This window comes from Gopherus flavomarginatus, chromosome 6, assembly GCF_025201925.1.
Source record: "Gopherus flavomarginatus isolate rGopFla2 chromosome 6, rGopFla2.mat.asm, whole genome shotgun sequence".
Taxonomy (NCBI): Eukaryota; Metazoa; Chordata; order Testudines; family Testudinidae; genus Gopherus; species Gopherus flavomarginatus.
Window position 1 is genome coordinate 91,350,304 of NC_066622.1, and position 19,089 is coordinate 91,369,392.

At 39.3% G+C, this 19,089-nt stretch overlaps 1 protein-coding gene across 2 annotated transcripts in view; it reads left to right on the top strand.

Moving 5' to 3' along the window:
- The window catches only part of ARID5B (AT-rich interaction domain 5B), a 146,126-nt gene that overhangs the window by 12,661 nt on the left and 114,376 nt on the right, over positions 1-19,089 (top strand). For both annotated transcript variants that reach the window (XM_050958290.1, XM_050958289.1), the window contains exon 3: positions 6,334-6,559. In XM_050958290.1, the coding sequence (XP_050814247.1) occupies positions 6,334-6,559 (226 nt within the window). The remainder of the gene's footprint in view (positions 1-6,333; positions 6,560-19,089) is intronic.

Below are 19,089 nucleotides of genomic sequence, written 5' to 3' on the forward strand. Positions count from 1 at the left end.
CTACGCTAGTATCCTACCCAGGGGCCCAAACTGCCTTTTCGGGAAGAAATTCCACATTGGTAATGGACATAAAACACAAGGCTCAGCTTTCAAAATGTTTATGGGACAAACACATAAGCTGACTTTTGAACCAAATGTGCTTTTTGGAAACTAAAACATATGCGTACCCAAGTCATCGATCTGGGTTGTAAATTTGCTCTTCCCTTAATATTAGTTTACTCTGCCTGAGAGGAGAGAGAGTCTTAATATTTTTCAAACTAATTGACACTGTGTGGATGGAACTGTGAGTTGGTTCCCACTGAAGTAACTCCACATGAGTAAAGGAATCTATCTGCATGGAGTTAATTGCAGGAATCAGGGCTTAAGTTTATTCAGTTAGTTCTATCAGACTATAACCTGAATTATTTACCACAGTGGAACATATCGATAACACCACTGTGGAGAAACTCAGACTTAAGCACTTTTTCAACCATCTCATCCAGGATAAATATTTCTAAGCACTCTAACTGAAGCTGTGGTTCCAGTCATTCAATTGTGTAGCTCTTACTCACTCTGGTGTGCACTTATTCATTTGATTGAAGTCACTGAGACTACTTGTATGAGTGAATAAGTGCTCACCGTCATGAGTAAGAGTTACGAAGTCTGGCCCTTAGCTGGCATTGCACGTGTCAGGGCTAACAACATAAGTTTGCAAAGGGACTAATCCAGAGCCTACTGAACTTGATGAAAAAGACTCTTGTGACTTTCAATGGCTTTGAATCACAGTGAACAGAGTAAAAAAAAAAAGAAAGGACAGCAAGAGGGAGCATGTCTAAATTATGTTTTTATTTAAGAGGAGGTTACACAAAACAGAAAGAGGTACTTGGTTTGTGCTTTAAAGTATGAAATAGCCTGGTATCTTTTGCCATTAACTAGCTGTGCAAATATTACTGTGTTGCTCATTGAACACCCACTGTGTGTCTTGTCAGATTATCCCAAACTGGGAAGGAATCATTCAAATATACAGACAGAGGGTTTTGTGTTTTTCAGTTTAAAATTAATTAAAATTTATTTTCCTCATAGAATGTTCTCATGAGAAATGGTCTGGGCTGGCTTTATGGGTGGGTAATGTGGGCAACTGTGCAAGGCACTGTGGTTCAGAGGGTGCCAGGGTCAAGAGGCAAGGAGCAGGGTAGGCCTCGGTTGCAAGGCCAGAGAAGGGAACTTGGAGCAATGGGGGTTGCAGCGGGTGCCCGGGGCCATCAGGAGATGGCTGGGGAGGCAGCAGGGGCCAAGGCGATGGGGGAAGCAGTGGGGACCAAGGATGATGGGGAAGGGAGCCTGGGGAGGCAGTGGGAGCCATGGGTGCCAAAATACAAGTTTGCCCAAGGCACTGTTTTTCTAAGGTGGCACTACAAATGATACATCAAGAGAATGCAAAATATTGGTTAAATGCACAACAGAGTCTTAGAAGCTATTTTAAATACTTAAGAGAAAAAAATCCAGGAATCTTGTTTTGTTTTTTCCTTGCAAGAGTGTTGGATTCAAAACCAAAACTGGATCCAGCTGTCTCCTTATCCTTATATTTTAATGGTCAAGATGGGTGTTTGTGTTTTGTTTTATGGCCACAAATAGGCTTTGAAGTTAATACCCCCAGTAAGATACACGTGGAAAGGTCACACCTCTGGTGATGCTGTTGCGTCAGCATGTAGGGCTGCGGACTCGAAAACTCTGCAATGTTCATGAAGGCCGCCATCACAAAACAGGATTTCTCTACAGTGGTAAAAGTCAGATCTGTAACTCACTGCCAGCACAGCTCTGCCAGTTGAATTGGGAATAGCTGTAGTGTAGACAAGGCTTATTTGTTTTTAACCACTGTGCTTTGTAACCCCATTGCTGTCCCAATGGAGAATTATCTATCTTTTTTGCTTGTTTGTTTCTTGACAAACAGAGAAGGGCTTCAAACACTGAGAGTATCAGAAGACCAAATTATCCATATATGGATCTGCATTTCCCCTGCTAAAAACTTGTCAGGATATCTTTATTCTAAGAGGGCACTGAACAAAATAATTATTTGTCCACAAATGGCCCTTTTCCCTATAAAAATATTTGCAATGAAGTCAGTGAAATGCTGTAGGAAACAATATAGATGTTGTTTCCCTTGGTTTACTTTAAGATTAACTGCTTGGCGAATAAGAATGCACTAAGACAGGGAGTGCCTGAACATAAATTTTGGTTCATGAGCCCACTTGAAGGGTTGTGTTCCAGTTTAATGTGCTGTTGGATAATGTAGCAACATGGAGGTCTGCATTGGTTTGGATTAGTGCAGGGACAAATTCTGCCACCCAGAATAGTTCAAAACTCTCAGATGAGTTCAATGAGAATGTTGCTTGAGTAAAGACTGCAGAATTCAGGTGATAATATTTATGTATTAATAACACAACGGGACAGATTATAGCTGCTCCAGTGCCTATGCACTGGGCAGCCCCTCCACCTCCAGCAGTCCTTCACCAGAGGTATTCAGAATGCTATATCCATAGATCCCCAAGTGTAGTTGTGAGGGCGTTAGCATTGTCAGAGGAGGTGTGTTTGGGCAGGTTGGAGTCATGGCAAGGCTAGCATCCTATACACAATGGCAAGCGCCAGGAGACTTTTCCTGGAACAATCACGTCACATCTGTTAGATGGGGTTACCAATGGCTGCTAGTGTTCTGACACATCTGGGCACCAGAAGCATTTTCTACCCATTCTGCCTACTTCTGCCATGCTTTCCTCTAGGCCCCCAGCAAATTCTGACTCCAGTATCCTTAACCTGAGACAAAACTCCTACTGAAGTCAGAAGAGGTTTGAAGGCAATGTGCGTTTCTGCTTCATAGAGATTGTAGAATCAGGGCCTTGCGATGCAATTGGCTGCAATTTTGAACCATTGTCATCTCTTGTTCCCAACAAATTCAGGAGCATGATGCAATCCCTTTGATACCAGTCCCCTAAGTAAGTATTTGGAGGAAACTCAACAAGGAGCTTTGTCTCCTTTCTACTGATTCTATTGTGGGATGATATGGCCTTGGCTATTGGCCTATGACATTCACAATGTAGGTCCTGATTCAAAAAGATACTTATATACGTGCTTACCTTTAAGTATGTGAGTAGTCTCCTGGAGGTACTTCAGTGGGACTTTTGTGCCTTTCTCCCCTTGTCATTTTTGAAAATCCCATCCTAAGTGTTTAAAATTACATGTGCACTTAAGGAACTTTCCTGAATTCATGCCAAAAGCATTCATCATTGGTCTAAATCTACTCCCAACATAATCAGTTTACTATTGACTTTGGTGGGAGCAGAGTTAGACCAACATAGACCATTTTTGAAAATCTCACACTAAATTTTATAGTTAATGCCGCAAACAATCATTTTATAGGCAAAAGAAGCTAAATGATTTAGGAGCATAAGTGCCCCTGACTTTCAAAGAGATTTTTGTTCATAAGTCATTTAGGTAATTTTGAAAATTCCACCCAATGTATTTAGTTGCATTTTGATCTATTTCTCCTCCTCACCCATCTATAAAATGTTTGGAAAATGAGACATCCTTCATTGCATCTGTTACCACAGTAACTGGCTAAATTTTTGTTATGGTTTGTATTCATATACTTGGTTTTATGTGCTAATCTGATTCAAAGTGCCTTTCTGTGCGTACCTTTTGTATTACATTAGCTGCCACAACAATATTTGTGGTCATAATACTCATTTTGCAAATTGCTAATATGATCACATGACAATTTTTTCAAAGATCCTTTTCCTAGCCATTCACACTGATGTAGGCTAAACTAAGTATAAAATACTTTGGTGGTCATGGTTGCTGGCAGGGGTGACTCCAGGCACCAGCGCACCAAGCCTTTGGCAGCATGCCTTTGGGAGGTCCGCTGGTGCCACAGTTTTGGTGGCTATTCGGCGGCGGATATGCCAAAGGCACGAGACCGGCGGACCTCCCGCAGGCATGCCACCGAATCCACGTTACCAGTGGACCTCCTGCAGGCGCGCCACCAAAAGCCGCCTGACTGCTGTGCTTGGGATGGCAAAATACATAGAGCCGCCCCTGGTTGCTCGTGTGTGATCATTTTGCTGTCACACACAACTTTAAATGTGAAGGCGTAATTTGTGCTCTTTTGTGTTTCCTGATTCTTACATATTCCATATTTTTCTGCTTCCTTATCAAATTTCCAGCTAAATCCTGGCATACAACTATATTGCAAAGTGGGTTTGCTGCTGAATTGTTAGTAAAACACATGGGTTGTTTATCAACCAATATTCTTGGATTTATGGTTTCTGTATGTACTGTGTGTGTGAAGGTTGTAGTCTCAAACAGGTTTATTCATTGAAGATGTAACAGTGATTGTACTTTTCTTTTAGTTAATAGATTGTTTGCTTGGCTGACTTTGTTTGCCAGCCAAAGTTAGTCATACCAATTCTTGGAAAGGATATGAAGAAACTGGTAATTGAAATCATAATCATTTGGCCATAAAAGTTATTTTGAAAATAACACTTTAACCAAAAACATATCTAATCTGGAAGTCAGATTTCTATGAAAGATGCTGCTAAATAGAATGTTTCTAAGTACTCAGTATTAGAAATTGTGATACTTAATGATTCCATTCAACATCCTATACAGAAGACCCCATCCAGAAGCTGTTGTCTGTCTTCATGCAGACTCAATTTTTTCACTCTGACATTTAATAATCACCATGTAATAGCTATAAAATGCATAGCAACTACAGATCTTTTATTTCAAGTGGATGGTGTAATGAAATTGGGTGAAACCATCCATTGAAAATGTACGGTGTAGTATGCAGCATTGTTTACAAAGTAATAACATTTGTCATAAGCAGAAAGTTAAAACATTGTCTTGATTGTTTGTTGTTCAATGGAAGTTCATATTCAGCACAGTGATAAAGGAAAAGATTCCATTGCTAACATTTACGTAGCATAGAAGTATGAGGTTCATTTTTTAGTAAATATTTGTTATTGCACTAAAAGTAATAGAAGATGACTGCTTATAAAACATCTTTGTGTTATACAAGGAAGAGTGGAATATCAGATCTACATTTTACCAAAGCCGCTGTGGAGGTTTCATGTTGCGTGTAACTTATCACAAAACTTACCCACACTTCCCACCCACTCCCCTCCCTTCTTATTTTTTTGACTATTGAGCAGTATTTTATTTCCTGAGGAATGTGTTAAGCAAAAAATACAGAACCAACCATGCATTTCTATTTGTTTAATAACTGCAGGAATCTCTCTCTCTCTCTCTCTCTCTCTCTCTCTCTTTTTTCTCCATTCCTAAATAGTTGTGTTTATTTTGGAGAATAAAAATATTAACCATAATTCTTTCTAAGTGACTGTGCTACCCATGTTTTATCTAGAAATGTGTGGTGTAAGTCAGTTCAAGTTAAAACATCAACTGTTTCAAATATTTAACTTAAAGATCTCAAGTCTATCTTGGTAGGAGTTGGGGGTTAGGTTTTTCTTTTGCTGAAGCCTTCTTAAGCCTGCTTACAGTAGGCAGCTATAAAACATTCTGCTTATTCATCATGACTGAGAAGAGTTGATTGTTTCCTGGAAAGATAAAAATGTAGCAATTAGAGATGTTTAATTCAAGTATATGTTCAGCAGGCTAGACTAAGGTTAAATTGCTTTTTCATAGAATGTATGCTTAAGAGGAGGGGAAATTAGTTATTTTCTGTTCTTGAAAAAGTTTTAAGAAACATGAGAATATGTGAGTTTCTTTTTGTGGGAAACGCAGAACATTTATGCAGTATTTCTTTTGGGATTACATCACAGTTTTATTTAATTTTTAGGACAAAAGTTAAATTCAATATTTGTGTATAAGCCAAGGGAAAATGTACCATAAACACAGGAATTTTCTGGTGAGTCAGAGTTCCAAGAATCTAAGATTTACTTAGACCATTTATTTGAGGACTAGCTATAACCATTAGTCATCCAGCCATGAGTTTTTACATTCGCAGCTAATTGCACCTAAAAAGCAAGCTTTCATCCAAGCCTTTGGGATATACAGAATGCACTTTGGCAATCCACATTTAAAATGCATTTTAGGACTACTGCCTTGATGTTCTTGGATATTTTTTATCACATAAATATTTGCTTCAAATAAACAACTAACAGTGACACTAAAATGGCATGCAAATTGCCTGAGTTATTGGATATTCTGTATCACAGAAAAAGTAATCTGCCAAGAGCAAGATAAACTTTTCCAATAACATGTCAAAGAGGCAGTGCTACAGACTTATCGTTCATCATAAGCCACACATGACACGCTCTGTTCTCGTTTGACTACATCTTGCAGGATGAAGTTATTGCCGTTTCAGAGAAGGTGACTGTGAAGCTTGAAGACTTGGCAAAATGGGCACATTCAGACTTCTCCAAGTGGAAGTGTGGTCTCCGGGCTGACCCAGTCATACCCATGGAACTGGGCAAGAATGGGCAGAAGGAAGCCTTGATGAGATACAGGCAGTCCACACTCAACAGTGGCCTGAACTTCAAAGACATTCTAAAGGAAAAGGCTGATCTTGGTAAATATTGTTTCCTTTTCTAAAATTGCTGTTTGCCTACCTGTGACTGTATTTCTAAGGGGAACAAGCCCAATCCTGCAGTGCTTATTCAGACAAAACTGTCATTGACTCTGAGACTGTAAGCACTAAGGCTCAAATCCTGAAGCTGCAAGCAAAGGTAATTTACAAGGGCTTCCCACAGAAACTATGTAGGCATTGGGGTCAAGTATATGCTACACATCATATGGGATTGAATCTGATGCCTTCTCTCTATGCAATTAGAATCATAGATGAAAGAGAGAGGTCAAAGACCTGTTAGATCATACTGCCTATGTTCTTGCCAACGTAGGGTTGTTGCCTATCACTAGTGCTTCTCCAGTCTTTGTCCAATACAGTGTTAATTGTCTTAAGTAATGAGAGTTTCACAACTCCCTTTGGGACACTGTTCCACAGTCTAATACATTTTAGTTTAAAGTTTATCGTAACATTCAGCCTATGTTTTAAATAATCGTACTTACACCCATTTGTACCGTCACTTGGTTTCATGGTGCATTTGATCTTTTCTTTCTCACTTTTCCCTCTCTGCAAAAATGGAGAGACACGGGAACTCATGTGGACAGCTTTTCTGCTGCACGGGCTAATGATTTGGATCTCTGCAATCACATTTACAGTTTTGGGGATGCTTCTTGCTCCTCATATGCACATAAGGTCTCAGTCCTACAAGTTGGTTCACATGGATGGTCTCCTGCACTGCCTGGCTCTCCTTTGACTTCAGTACGTCAATGGGATGTGGATTCAGGATCTGCCCACATGTATCACCTTGCAGAATTGGGGCCTAAGTGGGTACAGAATTTGGGTCTAAAACCACCAACTTTGTAGAAGCTGTGCACATACAACTCCTATTTCCTTTAATGGGACACATTCTTATGCAAGGGCTGTAGGATGATGTCTGAGGCAGCTGGTCTTCTGTTGGTAAACATGTCTACCCCCCATTAGCTTTACTGGGAGATTGGCATGCACATTTGCTGACAGGAAAATATATTTCAACATGTGTTTCAGTGAAATTTATTTCCTGTAGTACTTTTTTTTTTTTAAAGCTAAGTTTAGATAGCTTCAAGATTAGCACATAAATGGATGAAAGGTAAGAAATCAAAAGTTAAGGCTGATACTCTGCCAATTCCATGTGCAGAATTTTTTTCTCATCTTCATGAATTGAAGATAATGGGGATGGGCCAAGTTCTCAGTTGTGTAAGCAGCATAGTTCCCTGGACTGCAATGGAGCTATGTCTACCTACACTAGCTGAGGATCTGCCTTGTAGAACTTACCTTACAATAGCGTTGAATCTCTGATTTCCCATATAAGCAAATGGTGAGGTCAGTCTCGTCAGTCTTACTTTACTTCATCAGCTAGTCAGGATGATGTTTCATAATGATTGAAAGTTGATATTTTTAATCAATATCTACAGTAAAACACTTGCAAAACTTTTGTTAGTGGTTTCTTCTTCTTTATAACTAGATGCAGTAATTAGACAATCTCATATTACATTGGCCTTTTCCTTGTACATTTCCTTGCATCTGTTTGGTGTATCAAAAGAATCTGAATGCTTCTCAGGCAGAGATTTTGGGTTTTAATGTTCTCTTGTTGTTTTTGACAAATAAACAAACAAATCTTTTGTGCAGAGTTTATAAGACCAGTATTATTGACTCAAGAGCCAAAGAAAATTATCTTGAAACCTAGCACGCACAGTTCAGAGCTGCATGTTAAACCTTAAAAAAGAGGGGTTACACTAAAAATGCATACGGTATCTGAACTATAACAATGTAATTGTGAAAACCCAACAATGAGAGCATTGCATGTGGCTTTCTTTTAGTTCATGAATCAGGCTGCTTTGCCACTGCCTATACAAAAAAAAGAGTTGACTCAATTTTTTTTTAAAGTTTCTCTCTGCAACTGGTTATGATTGTTTGAAACCCACAGGCACAAGAAAACATTTAGCCATTGGGCATGTTGCTTTTGAGAATGGGTCCAACTGCTGAAAGTTAGATGAGAAAACCTGTTACTGCCTGGTTTATTTAAATGTAATTTTAACATTAAATTGATTAAATAATGTACAGTAGAACCTCAGAGTTACGAACACCTCAGGAATGAAGGTTGTTCGTAACTCTGAACAAAACATGGTGGTTCTTTCTAAAGTTTACAACTGAACATTGGCTTAATACAGCTTTGAAACTTTACTATGCAAAAGAAGAATGCTGCTTTTAACCTCTTAATTTAAATGAAACAAGCACAGAAACAGTTTCTGTAGCGTGACCCAAAAAAAATTAATTTTCACTTTATTTTTCAGTAGTTTGTTTAACACAGTACTGTACTGTCTTTCTTCCTTTCCTTTCCTTTCCTTGTCTCTGCTGCTGCCTGATTGCATACTTCCAGTTCCAAATGAGGTGTGTGGTTGACCAGTCAGTTCGTAACTCTAGTGTTCATAACTCTGAGGTTCTACTGTAGTTTTCCTGTTCAGTAAATAATGTGGGGGAACTATGGTTTTCTTGCTAAGGAAACAGCTATGTTTGGCGGTACCAGGGACCTAACCCCGCCATTTGGTTTGACCTGGGATCAGGATTTAATCAGTATTAGTTGAAAGGATGCTGGACAAAATTTGCTCTCACCTGCACTGACTGGTCATTCATGGAGAGCATTATGTCATCTAAATATACTCATCGCAATCATAGGTCAGGTCAACACAATAAAATTTGTAATGCAGATAAGTCCACTTAGAGTAGGGAACCTTGAGCTGTTGACCTGCCTGTGCTGTAACTTCTGTTTTGTCAAAATAGCACCTTTAGTGAGCGTACAGTACACGCCCATAGAACTCTTCCAACACCGCATCATGCCAACAAAACAGTGAACACTGTGGTTAGGAATTTGCTAGTTGTAATCATGGTTAGTAGGGTTCCAAGCATGGTCTTTCAAATCACTGTGGGCAAGGTTTTTCTTGTCTTAAAACAGTGTTATAAAACTTTTCTATAGATGATGTGGAGCGAACTGATGGTCAGTTTCCTAGTGTTAGACTGTTTTTTAGGGGACATAGTCTGTAGTCTAGTTCTTAGAAACAAACCCTTGCCTGAACTAGTCAGGACAATGATTCATGAGCTCTGCTAGCAATACCAATATTTGACGCTGGTTGTAGGCTAGCAAATTTCTGATTCTTTTGTTGGCAGTACCTAGATAAACAATGTGATTGCCTGAAACCATTTTCCTTGTGGAAATGCGTATTTCCTTTATGAAAAAGTCCTATGTAGTTGAATAAAAATTATTACTTTCCTATAGGACATATTTGACCTTCCTCTAAAATTTAATAGAAAATTATATCCCTGCTAAGGAATTCTAAAGGATGGCTCAAAAAACCTGTATAATTTTCCATTAAATTCAATAGGTTTTAAAGGTAATTTCTGTAGAAACAGATTACATTTCTATACAAACTTATTGTTTTCATCCCTTTTAAATTATGTAGGTCTTTTCCTTAGGAAGTGCATTAAATATATAAAAATCTCATATTTCTGAGGTTAAGTTTTCAGCCTGAAATATGATTCCAAAAATTATATCCCTGCCTTTCAGGGTGTGTATTTTATACATTCTCTCTCTTTTTTACAAATATGTTAGCATCAAATGTGAGTAATTAATGTCTTAAGTCTATTTATATTTTTCTGACTATTTATTTCAAAGGTTGATACAAATAGAGAATAACAACAATGCAGTATATAAAAATAGAATAGTTGAGTAATGTATTATTCATAATAAACATGAGAACCTATTTTTCCAGAAGAATTGGCCTGACAAAATCATTCACTATGGCTTCTAGTTATTTATTTTTGTCTTTAGAATTATTTAGGAGCTTGGGGTTATTTGTAATAAATGGACTTCAATACCCATATTTGGTAAATCAGTTGGAAATAGCCAGATGAGGAGTCACTTCATTTTACATATTTTTTTTTTTTAGCAATTAAGCAGTGTAAACACTATCAGTTAAACATGGGTAAGTTACAAATTTGTATTCCTTGGGCTATAGTTAAAAAAAATTCAAATTATTTTATGTAACACTGCTTCTTACAGAGTTCCTTTAAGTGAAGTATGAAAGCTGCAATGTAAGCTTTATTGGCCTATAAATATGTCATTATAGTTGGACTACATTTATATGCTTTGGATTGTTGTTTAAGCCAAGAAAATATGTCTGTACAGGTTGACTTTTTATTGAAACCCTTTGAGGCATACAACAGAATGTATTTTAGGCTCAGGTTATTAAAACAGCATTTTCATTTTTGCAGCAGACTCATTGTCAATTATGCTGCCACAAACTGTCTGTGGATAGGCAGTTATGAATGGGTTCATCTCTAAGTGTGTCTTTGGAAAAAGAAATAAAAGATAAAGGAGTCGGAGCTGAAATTGAGAGACGAGACTGAGGGGGGAAATGACTGAATTTAGTTCTCGAGGGCACCATTGGTTAGGGTTCTACAGTACTGTGGCACTGCCTGTCTTTAGTTGAGAAATGACCTGTTTTCTCACCTCTTCTGCTGTTGCTGATTGGAGCTTGCAGGGTGTTTAGATTTTTGGGGAGTGGGGATGGGATGGTTTGACTGCTGACTCAGGGGAGGCTTTATTGACTTTTGTCCTTCTTGGCCTAATAGATCAGTTAGGATCTCTTACGTGTTTCAGGACAAAGCTGTGGGATCTGGGCCCATACCTGTTATTAAGGTTGTATGCACGGCATTTGGCTTTTTATCATGCCAAAAATTGCGACTCAGGTTGCCATACTGTGAGCCCCCTAAAGTCTGCATCCAGTGACGTTGTTTGGAGGAGTCATCAGGTTCTGTTTCTACTGCAACCGGTGCCCATTATTTTGGCTCTTTGGCTTTGAACTCCAAAATAGTGATGTGGAAGCTGAATTGAGTTTAGATAATAAAACTCCACTGCCTGTAGATAATACATTCCTGAGGTTAATACATATTTATGTGGAAAATATCCTTGCTGTTCCTTTAAAAATCCAGGAGCATTGACCACTACTTTAAGTGAGGCTCATCTTTCAGCAGCCCTTCCCTCTGTTGATGGACTATAAGGGGCAATATCAAATTTCCTCTCCCCCTCTGATTTTCTGTCAATTCTCTGACAATCTTTTCTTGTGAACACTTTGGGTCTGATTACCATGGAGTTACACTGGCTTAAAGCTGGCGTAGCATGGTGGTGAATCACTCGCCTTGCCCTTTACTGACCTATCTTTTAATTTGCATTGGGCCAATGAGTGGCCATGATTCCATGAGAGCTCTCTTACTGCCACATGTGGTAGTTCTGAACATCCTCAGCACATCACAATGGGTTTGGAAAGAAGAATGGAGCAACTGCCTTGGTGAGGATGCAGAGTTCTCAGAATCTGAGTAGTGCCAGGGTGGCATGGAGCACTGCTGTGGTGCCCAGCTCCACCTGGCCTCTGTGTCCTGGTGAGAGCAGGGCCAGGGCATGGTCGTATGCTTTCACTTACCAATAACTGGAGAACAGCTATGATTTCTCTCAGTGAATATTATGAGTTGATTTTGGTTATCGGGACATCTGAACTTCCAGTTCTTGATGACTTTAGAACTGACATCAATTCTCTTGTTCGTCCTTTATCACATTCTTTTGACTTCTGAATCTTCTTGCTTTATTCACTGTGCTCATTTTCTGATCAGCTAAATGTCTCCCATTCAGTATAGGGTTTTTTTCTCTGTCTTCCCCATGGCTTCCTGTCTCTCTCATTCTTATCAATCACCATCTTGATCTTGGTTAACCTTGTGTGAGCATCCCATCCACATCACTTCATTTTCCCTTTGATACTCAGCTGCCACCTCTGTCCCAGCTCTCCTTATTTTGTCCTCTCTTGGGGATCTAGGTGATCTCTTATTACACTGTTTTAGCTGGCCTTATCAATGCATCTACTCTTCAGTGGATAAGGGTGATTACCCTGGCTTGTTTGTGGTGCTCTGAGGAGTTTGATAAAAGAAAGATGGCTCTTTGGGAAGAGGACTGTCTCCTGATATGCGTTTCTACAGCTTCTAGCACATTTTGAGCACCACTGCCTTATAAATAACAATAGATGCAGGCTGATGTACAGTACTCTAGTGATCGCTATATGGAACTACTTCGAAGGTTAGGCCTTTTTTGGTCATATCTAGGGAACTGACCTACAATTTCTAATGTTTAGTATCTTTTACTCCTTTTTAAAATTGGGATTCTAAAGGCACAAAATGGACAGTTAACTTGACCAAAGTCACACAGCAAGGGCCCAATCCTGCAAGATACTGAGGAAATTCCCACTGAACCCAATGGCTGCTGAGTTCACACAGCATTCAAGACCCGTACACAGATTTAACCTTGCAACCTCCAGGGTTCTTTATTTCTTTTTTGTGTCCACTGGATCAATTTTATTAACTGCATTTTTGTACTCTTAAGTTAAGATTAACCAGGATCTGTAGACTTGTTGATTTATTTAGAATCCTTGGTGCCCCTGAAATGCCAAGTGGCAGTGCTATTCTTGGGGTTGGCATATCTTAATAGCTCTGTGACTATTTCCTTTCTCAGACGATTGCCTAGCTCTCCATTAGTGGTCCTTTTCTCCCCCTCGCTTTCCCTTTCCCCAGTCTGCTCAGCTGGTTTTCTCTTCCTAACTTTCTTCAGCAACAGTCTGAGGACTTCGATGGGGTTTTCTGGAGGTTATGTTTGGCCACCTGATCTTTCAATTCCCTGGGTGACTTTGGTTGCCCAAGGAGTGTTTGGGTGATTTAAGTGCTGTTAATTTCTTCTTTTCTCCCAGGACCACACAATTTGTTACATTTGAAGCTTATGGTGTTGCCATGGGCTGGCTACTGAAGCCATTCTGTTATCATTGGTTTGTCTGGAGCCTCTTTTCTGTTTGTGGTCACAGGTTATTGAGAAGAGAGTTTTAACATGACACAACTTACCTTATTAAAGAGGCATTGTCTGGATCTAATCTCCCACTTTGACCTACTTCAACAATGTTATAAACTGGGGGATAAAATCCTCTGGATCCTAACTAGTTTGACTTGTTATTTAATTGCCATTTCTTCACCAAGAAATTTAACCAAACACCAAATAACTACTCTTTTTGTAGACCCTACAGGAATGATGTGTGTTTTTCCTGTGTTGATTCCTACAGCAACAGTAAACTAACATTATTCTCTGAATGTGCAGATATCAGTTATCATTGTCTCAGCATTTTCAATTACGTATCAGTATGACAGGGCATTTTGTTAATGTTGAGTACAGCCATTTTCATTTCAGGTCCATTCCAAACATTAGGGAAAATCAATGTTGCTAAGTGGGAGAAGACAAAGAGACAAATTCTGGTCCCATTGAAGTCAATTAAGTTAAATTCTCGTCCCACTGGGGCCAAATTGCACTCTCAGTTACGTTAGTGTAAACCTGAAACAATGCCAGTTTGCTCCAGCAGTAAGAGTTTTGCCATTGACTTCAATGAGAGCAGGATTAGTTCCAAATCATTACAAGAATTCTCAAACTCTTAAGAAAGTATTACAATAAAACAATAAAAAAAAGCGCCAGCTATTATGTGACCATGGCCCTTTAAAAGTGTTAGACAGGTTTTAGTCTGATTTTTGTTTATTTCTTAGCACCAAGACTGATCTTCCCTAGGCCCGAATACGTTGGCTATTCAGGATTTTTTTCCCTTATAGTCTTTGCTGGATCTTGCATTTAAATCTTACTAACCGGAGATTTTGTTCCAGTAACTGAAAACTTGTGTTCTGCCTTCTGATGCAGCACTTGTATGGTTTGAATCTCACCTATTTTAATGTGTGAGTTTCTCTTGGGCTTTTAGGGTGGTTTCTTTCTAGCCAGCCAGTTTCTGGTGATCAGTGATCACTCAGTGCTTAAGGAGCTTTCAAGAGATTTGCTTCGCTCTTGTCTGATGGGTTCAAATGGTTGTGCATAACAACTAGGGCATCACAGTGCCTCACCCAGACTCTCTGTCTGGGAACCTTTGTCCTTACTCAGGGCCCAGTACCACAGTTGTCACCACTGCCCATATTGTTTCTGGATCCCTCAGGGATTAAACTGGGTCTTCTACTGTTTTGTGTCTCTTTCCTTTGCTTAGTACTATTCAGGGATGTGATCAGCATTCTCTCCTCTAATTCTGGAGTATTGTCCAGTTCTGGGCACCACATTTCAGGAAAGATGTGGACAAATTGGAGAAAGTCCAGGGAAGAGCAACAAAAATGATTAAAGGCCTAGAAAACATGACCTATATGGGAAGATTGAAAAAAATATGGGTTTGTTTAGCCTGGGGAAGAGAAGACTCAGAGGGGACATGATAACAGTTTTCAAGTACATAAAAGGTTGTTACAAGGAGGAGGGAGAAAATTGTTCTTCTTAAACTCTGAGGATAGGACAAGAAGCAATGGGCTTAAATTGCAGCAATGGGAAGTTTACGTTGGACATTAGGAAAAAATTTCTGTCAGGTTGGTTAAGCGCTGGAATAAATTGCCTAGGGAGGTTGTGGAATCTCCATCACTGGAGATTTTTAAGAGCAGGTTAGACAAACATCTGTCAGGGATGGGCTAGATAATACATAGTCCTGCCATGAGTGCAGGGGAATGGGCTAGATGACCTCTCGAGGTCTCTTCCAGTCTTATGATTCTATGATTCTCTAGCTGTCATTTGGAACTGCTGGCCCTTATGGATCCAGGGGACACCTTTTCCTGCATTGTATCACTTCCATTCACATAACCAAATGTGGCTGACTGCTAACGTCCCTAAATGAAGACCTTTAAAGTAGCATTGTTGTTGATTGGGCCCTGCTAACATCTTTTTCTTTCTGCCTGACTGTTTTCCTCTGTAGTAATTCTGCTCTGCCAGAGTCTAGAACTTGGAGTCTTGCCGTCATCTTTGACTCCAAACCTCTATTAATCAAGTTATGAAACTGTCTCAGTACAGTTCACAAATCAGTCCAGATTGTGACCTATGCTGCCTTGCTAAAATGCTGAAGCTCTTATGTGCCCTCTGATGACTTTGTTACCAGATCATGTAATTCCTTTTGTGGGGGTAAGGAGAAGAGCCAGACACAGCTTATTCAGAACCTCACCTCCACGTCGCTCTTCAGAATCAAGAGCTATAAATGAATTACTCCTGTGCTCAGAGAACTACACTGCCCTTTGGTGAGGAAAAGTAGATTGGTTTTAAATGTCTTTTGCTTGCATATGTACAATTTTGCCAGGGTGGCCTATCATCTTCATATCTCCCAAAACATTTGTGTCTAGCCTCTGTCTGCTCTGCTCTGCTGTTGAAGGACTGTTAATTGTTTCCTAAGATACAGTTTGGATTGAAATCATTTACTTGCTTTTCTTCTCACCTGTGGCTCATCACAGATTAGGGACTGAGGGGGTCTGTCATGGATGGCTTGCCACAGCGTGTGATCGAGACTCGTTGAATGTGGAAAACATAAACAATATCAGGTTGTTAGCCCATGGCAAGGTGATCTAATTAGATCTTCAAAGTTAAACCCAACATGCTTGCCATAGCCTCCACACAAGACACTATCGTTCCTCCTGAAAAACTGGTGCTCCATATAGGAGCTTGAACAACCAGTCAAAAGAGGTTGACCCCCTCTTTCCCTGCCTCCTCTGGGCACCACCATTTCCTATTTCAGGAAAGGATCAACCAAGCTCCTTGTGTAAAACGAGTTCAGTCTTCAGTCTCTTGTAGAGGGCATAATCTTATTTCATGGATGCTTGGCAGCATAAGCCTCCCTTGTTCATGTGCAGCCTGAGGAGGTCACTTGCCAGTACTTGTTTTTTCTTTAGTCTCCTCCTTGCCTCCACTTTATGGGCCAGTCTGCTCCTAAAGAGAGAGAAAACGGGGACGAAATTTGAGGTACACACCAAGCATGTGATGTTATAAAGCCATCATACATATGCGAATATCAGCAGCAAATGCCAGGACAGTGCATAAGGGCTGAGCATCATCTTTGCTAAGCACATCTTCACTTGGGCAGGCAGGAAAAGGTGAGTGAGTGGCAGGTGAGAAAAGCAGGAAAAGAACTAAGAATCTCTCTATGGTTGGATAAGCATGTGACAATTGAATCATTTCCCATGACCCCCGACTCGTCCAACTGGAAGGAGGAAAGTCCAGTAGGAACTAGCTAACTGGTGTTAGCCTTTGGGCAGAAATGGGTGGGGGACCCCTCACTTTGCCAATAGCAACTCCTCAATGATAGATTATGTGGTAGCCAGCTGGCAAACCTGCCTCCCCCTTGGATGTGAGGAGCAGAGATCTGCCTTAGTGTGTGCATAGCTCTTATTAATGTTAATGGGAATTATATACACACACCCCTCAAGAGAACAGTGGACTCACTCAGCATTTAGCCCTGTTAAATGAAGTCTTAAGACTCCCTTTATTAGTATTGTGACTTCATAATCTCTTTAAATTAATTGGATTATATTTGTCATTGCTTGCTTGATGATGTTTGCAGGAGGTGGAAGTAATTGATAGTTTTGTTTAACCTAGTAGATGGCTAAATCTGAATTGTGTGTGTGTTTAAAAATATATAAAATGCCATAGATTCTAATTTCTGGATGGCTTCATTCTTGCATAACCTTTATTTACTTCCTTTACTGAAAGCTGTACTATGTAAAATGAGTTCCTCCTTCATTTTATTGCTAATGATAATTTGCTAGTAAAAATAAATCCTCAATATTGTGAATGTTCAGCCTGTATCTCTATCTAGCTGACTCTTATTTTGTGAAGGACAAATACTTAATACCATAAAAAAAGCTTCTGTTAGTGATAGATAATGTATATTATTTTAAAAGGAGTGTATTTTAGTAGCTCATGAAAAATAAAGGTGAATTCTCACATCTGTGCAATGTTGCAGAATTGATATAAGCCGGAGCTGAAATGGAATATGCTTTTACAAAAGCATACATTTGGCTTTCCTGAACATTTAAATATGTGTATCACACCCTCGTTTTAAGATGCTGGTTAATGACTTTATGATCACGTTGGCAGTCAGAGCATTGCATGTGGTTTAAAGAAATGTGTCTGGATATGCTTGGTAAGCAGTATTATTCTGACAATGAACTAAAGGCCATCTTCAGTTTGACTGTGCTCTATTTTGTTATGCTGTGAAAGAAAAAGATAATTCAGCAGAGCATTGTGCTGTCGGCTAGAGACACCACATTCCAGAATGCAAATATTACTAAGGATAAATGAATCATTAAAAGAACAGTAGTATAAAATATTTGATGAATGAACTCCAGGAATCTGTGTTGGAATATGTTTAGCATTCATGGACAGTACCATAATACATGAACTAATAACATCAGTTCTATGCTCAGATGCCAAAAACATTGATAGGCCCAAAATAATTGTGAATTACAAGGCTATAAATACAGAGAGAGGGATTTGCTGATATCACAATAAACCATGAGAAAGTGGTTAAAGTGGTTTCTAAAAGTTACCAGAACCTTGAGATATATGTATAACCTTGTTCACAGTCCTACAGTTTTGGAGGGGCAGTTTTCTCAACACATGCTCATGAATTCCATTTGTGCCAAGGGACTTTATGCATGTGTATCTAGAGTAGAATAGATCCAGGTGTGTTGTATAACATAAGGATGTTATAACAAATCCAAAATATAATTAAAATAGAAAATGTGACCCCCAGTTCTCCTTTGAGCTCCCTCATGTCCTGTTCTTCTAGTAAAGGGAAATAGGTAGAATGAGACAGTGTGGCTGCTGCTTTCCTTAGCACTCTACTCACCTTTTTACTCTCTCTTATTGCAAAACAAAACAATCAAAACCCAAATGTTCTGGTCCCAGCGTTATCTAAAGTAGAGACTGATGCATTTTATAAGCATGTTTTAAATACTAGGGAATGTAGGAATAACCAGCATTTCTGGTAAAAGGGAGGTTTCATAGCTGTAGTATCAGATTTGTCCATGATAAAAGCTATTAATTAATAGATTGAAAATTAGAGCTATTGGGGGCCCAAGTCAGCAAGATACTTAAGTGTGTGCCTAACTTTAAGCACATGGGTAGGTCCAGTGAGGATTCACACACATATATATAGAGAGTTTAGGCATGTTCTAAAATACCTTCCTGAACTGAGGCTGCACTAGGTATTGTTTTTGTACGTAAATATAACAAGTAATCATGTGATTGTAGTCTTTTTACCCTGATGTACGGGTAAAAATCCACCCCAAATTATTTACGGTTATATGACGTCCCTTCCAAAGTATGTACAAATTCCACTCCAAGATTTGTAGGATTCTTGTTGTCTTGTATGTTTGTATAGCACCCTGTACAAGGCTTCAATCATGACTGAAATGATAACAACAGTAAGTACAGTGAATCCTATACTGGTATCCTTAATATCTTTATTAAACAACATACTATCTAAAGAAACCCCCACACCAAAATAGCCCCAAATGTACTGAGTTCAATTTGTGCTCCACCTTCACTAGAAGGCCACCTTTGTTGAATAACCAGTTTTTGC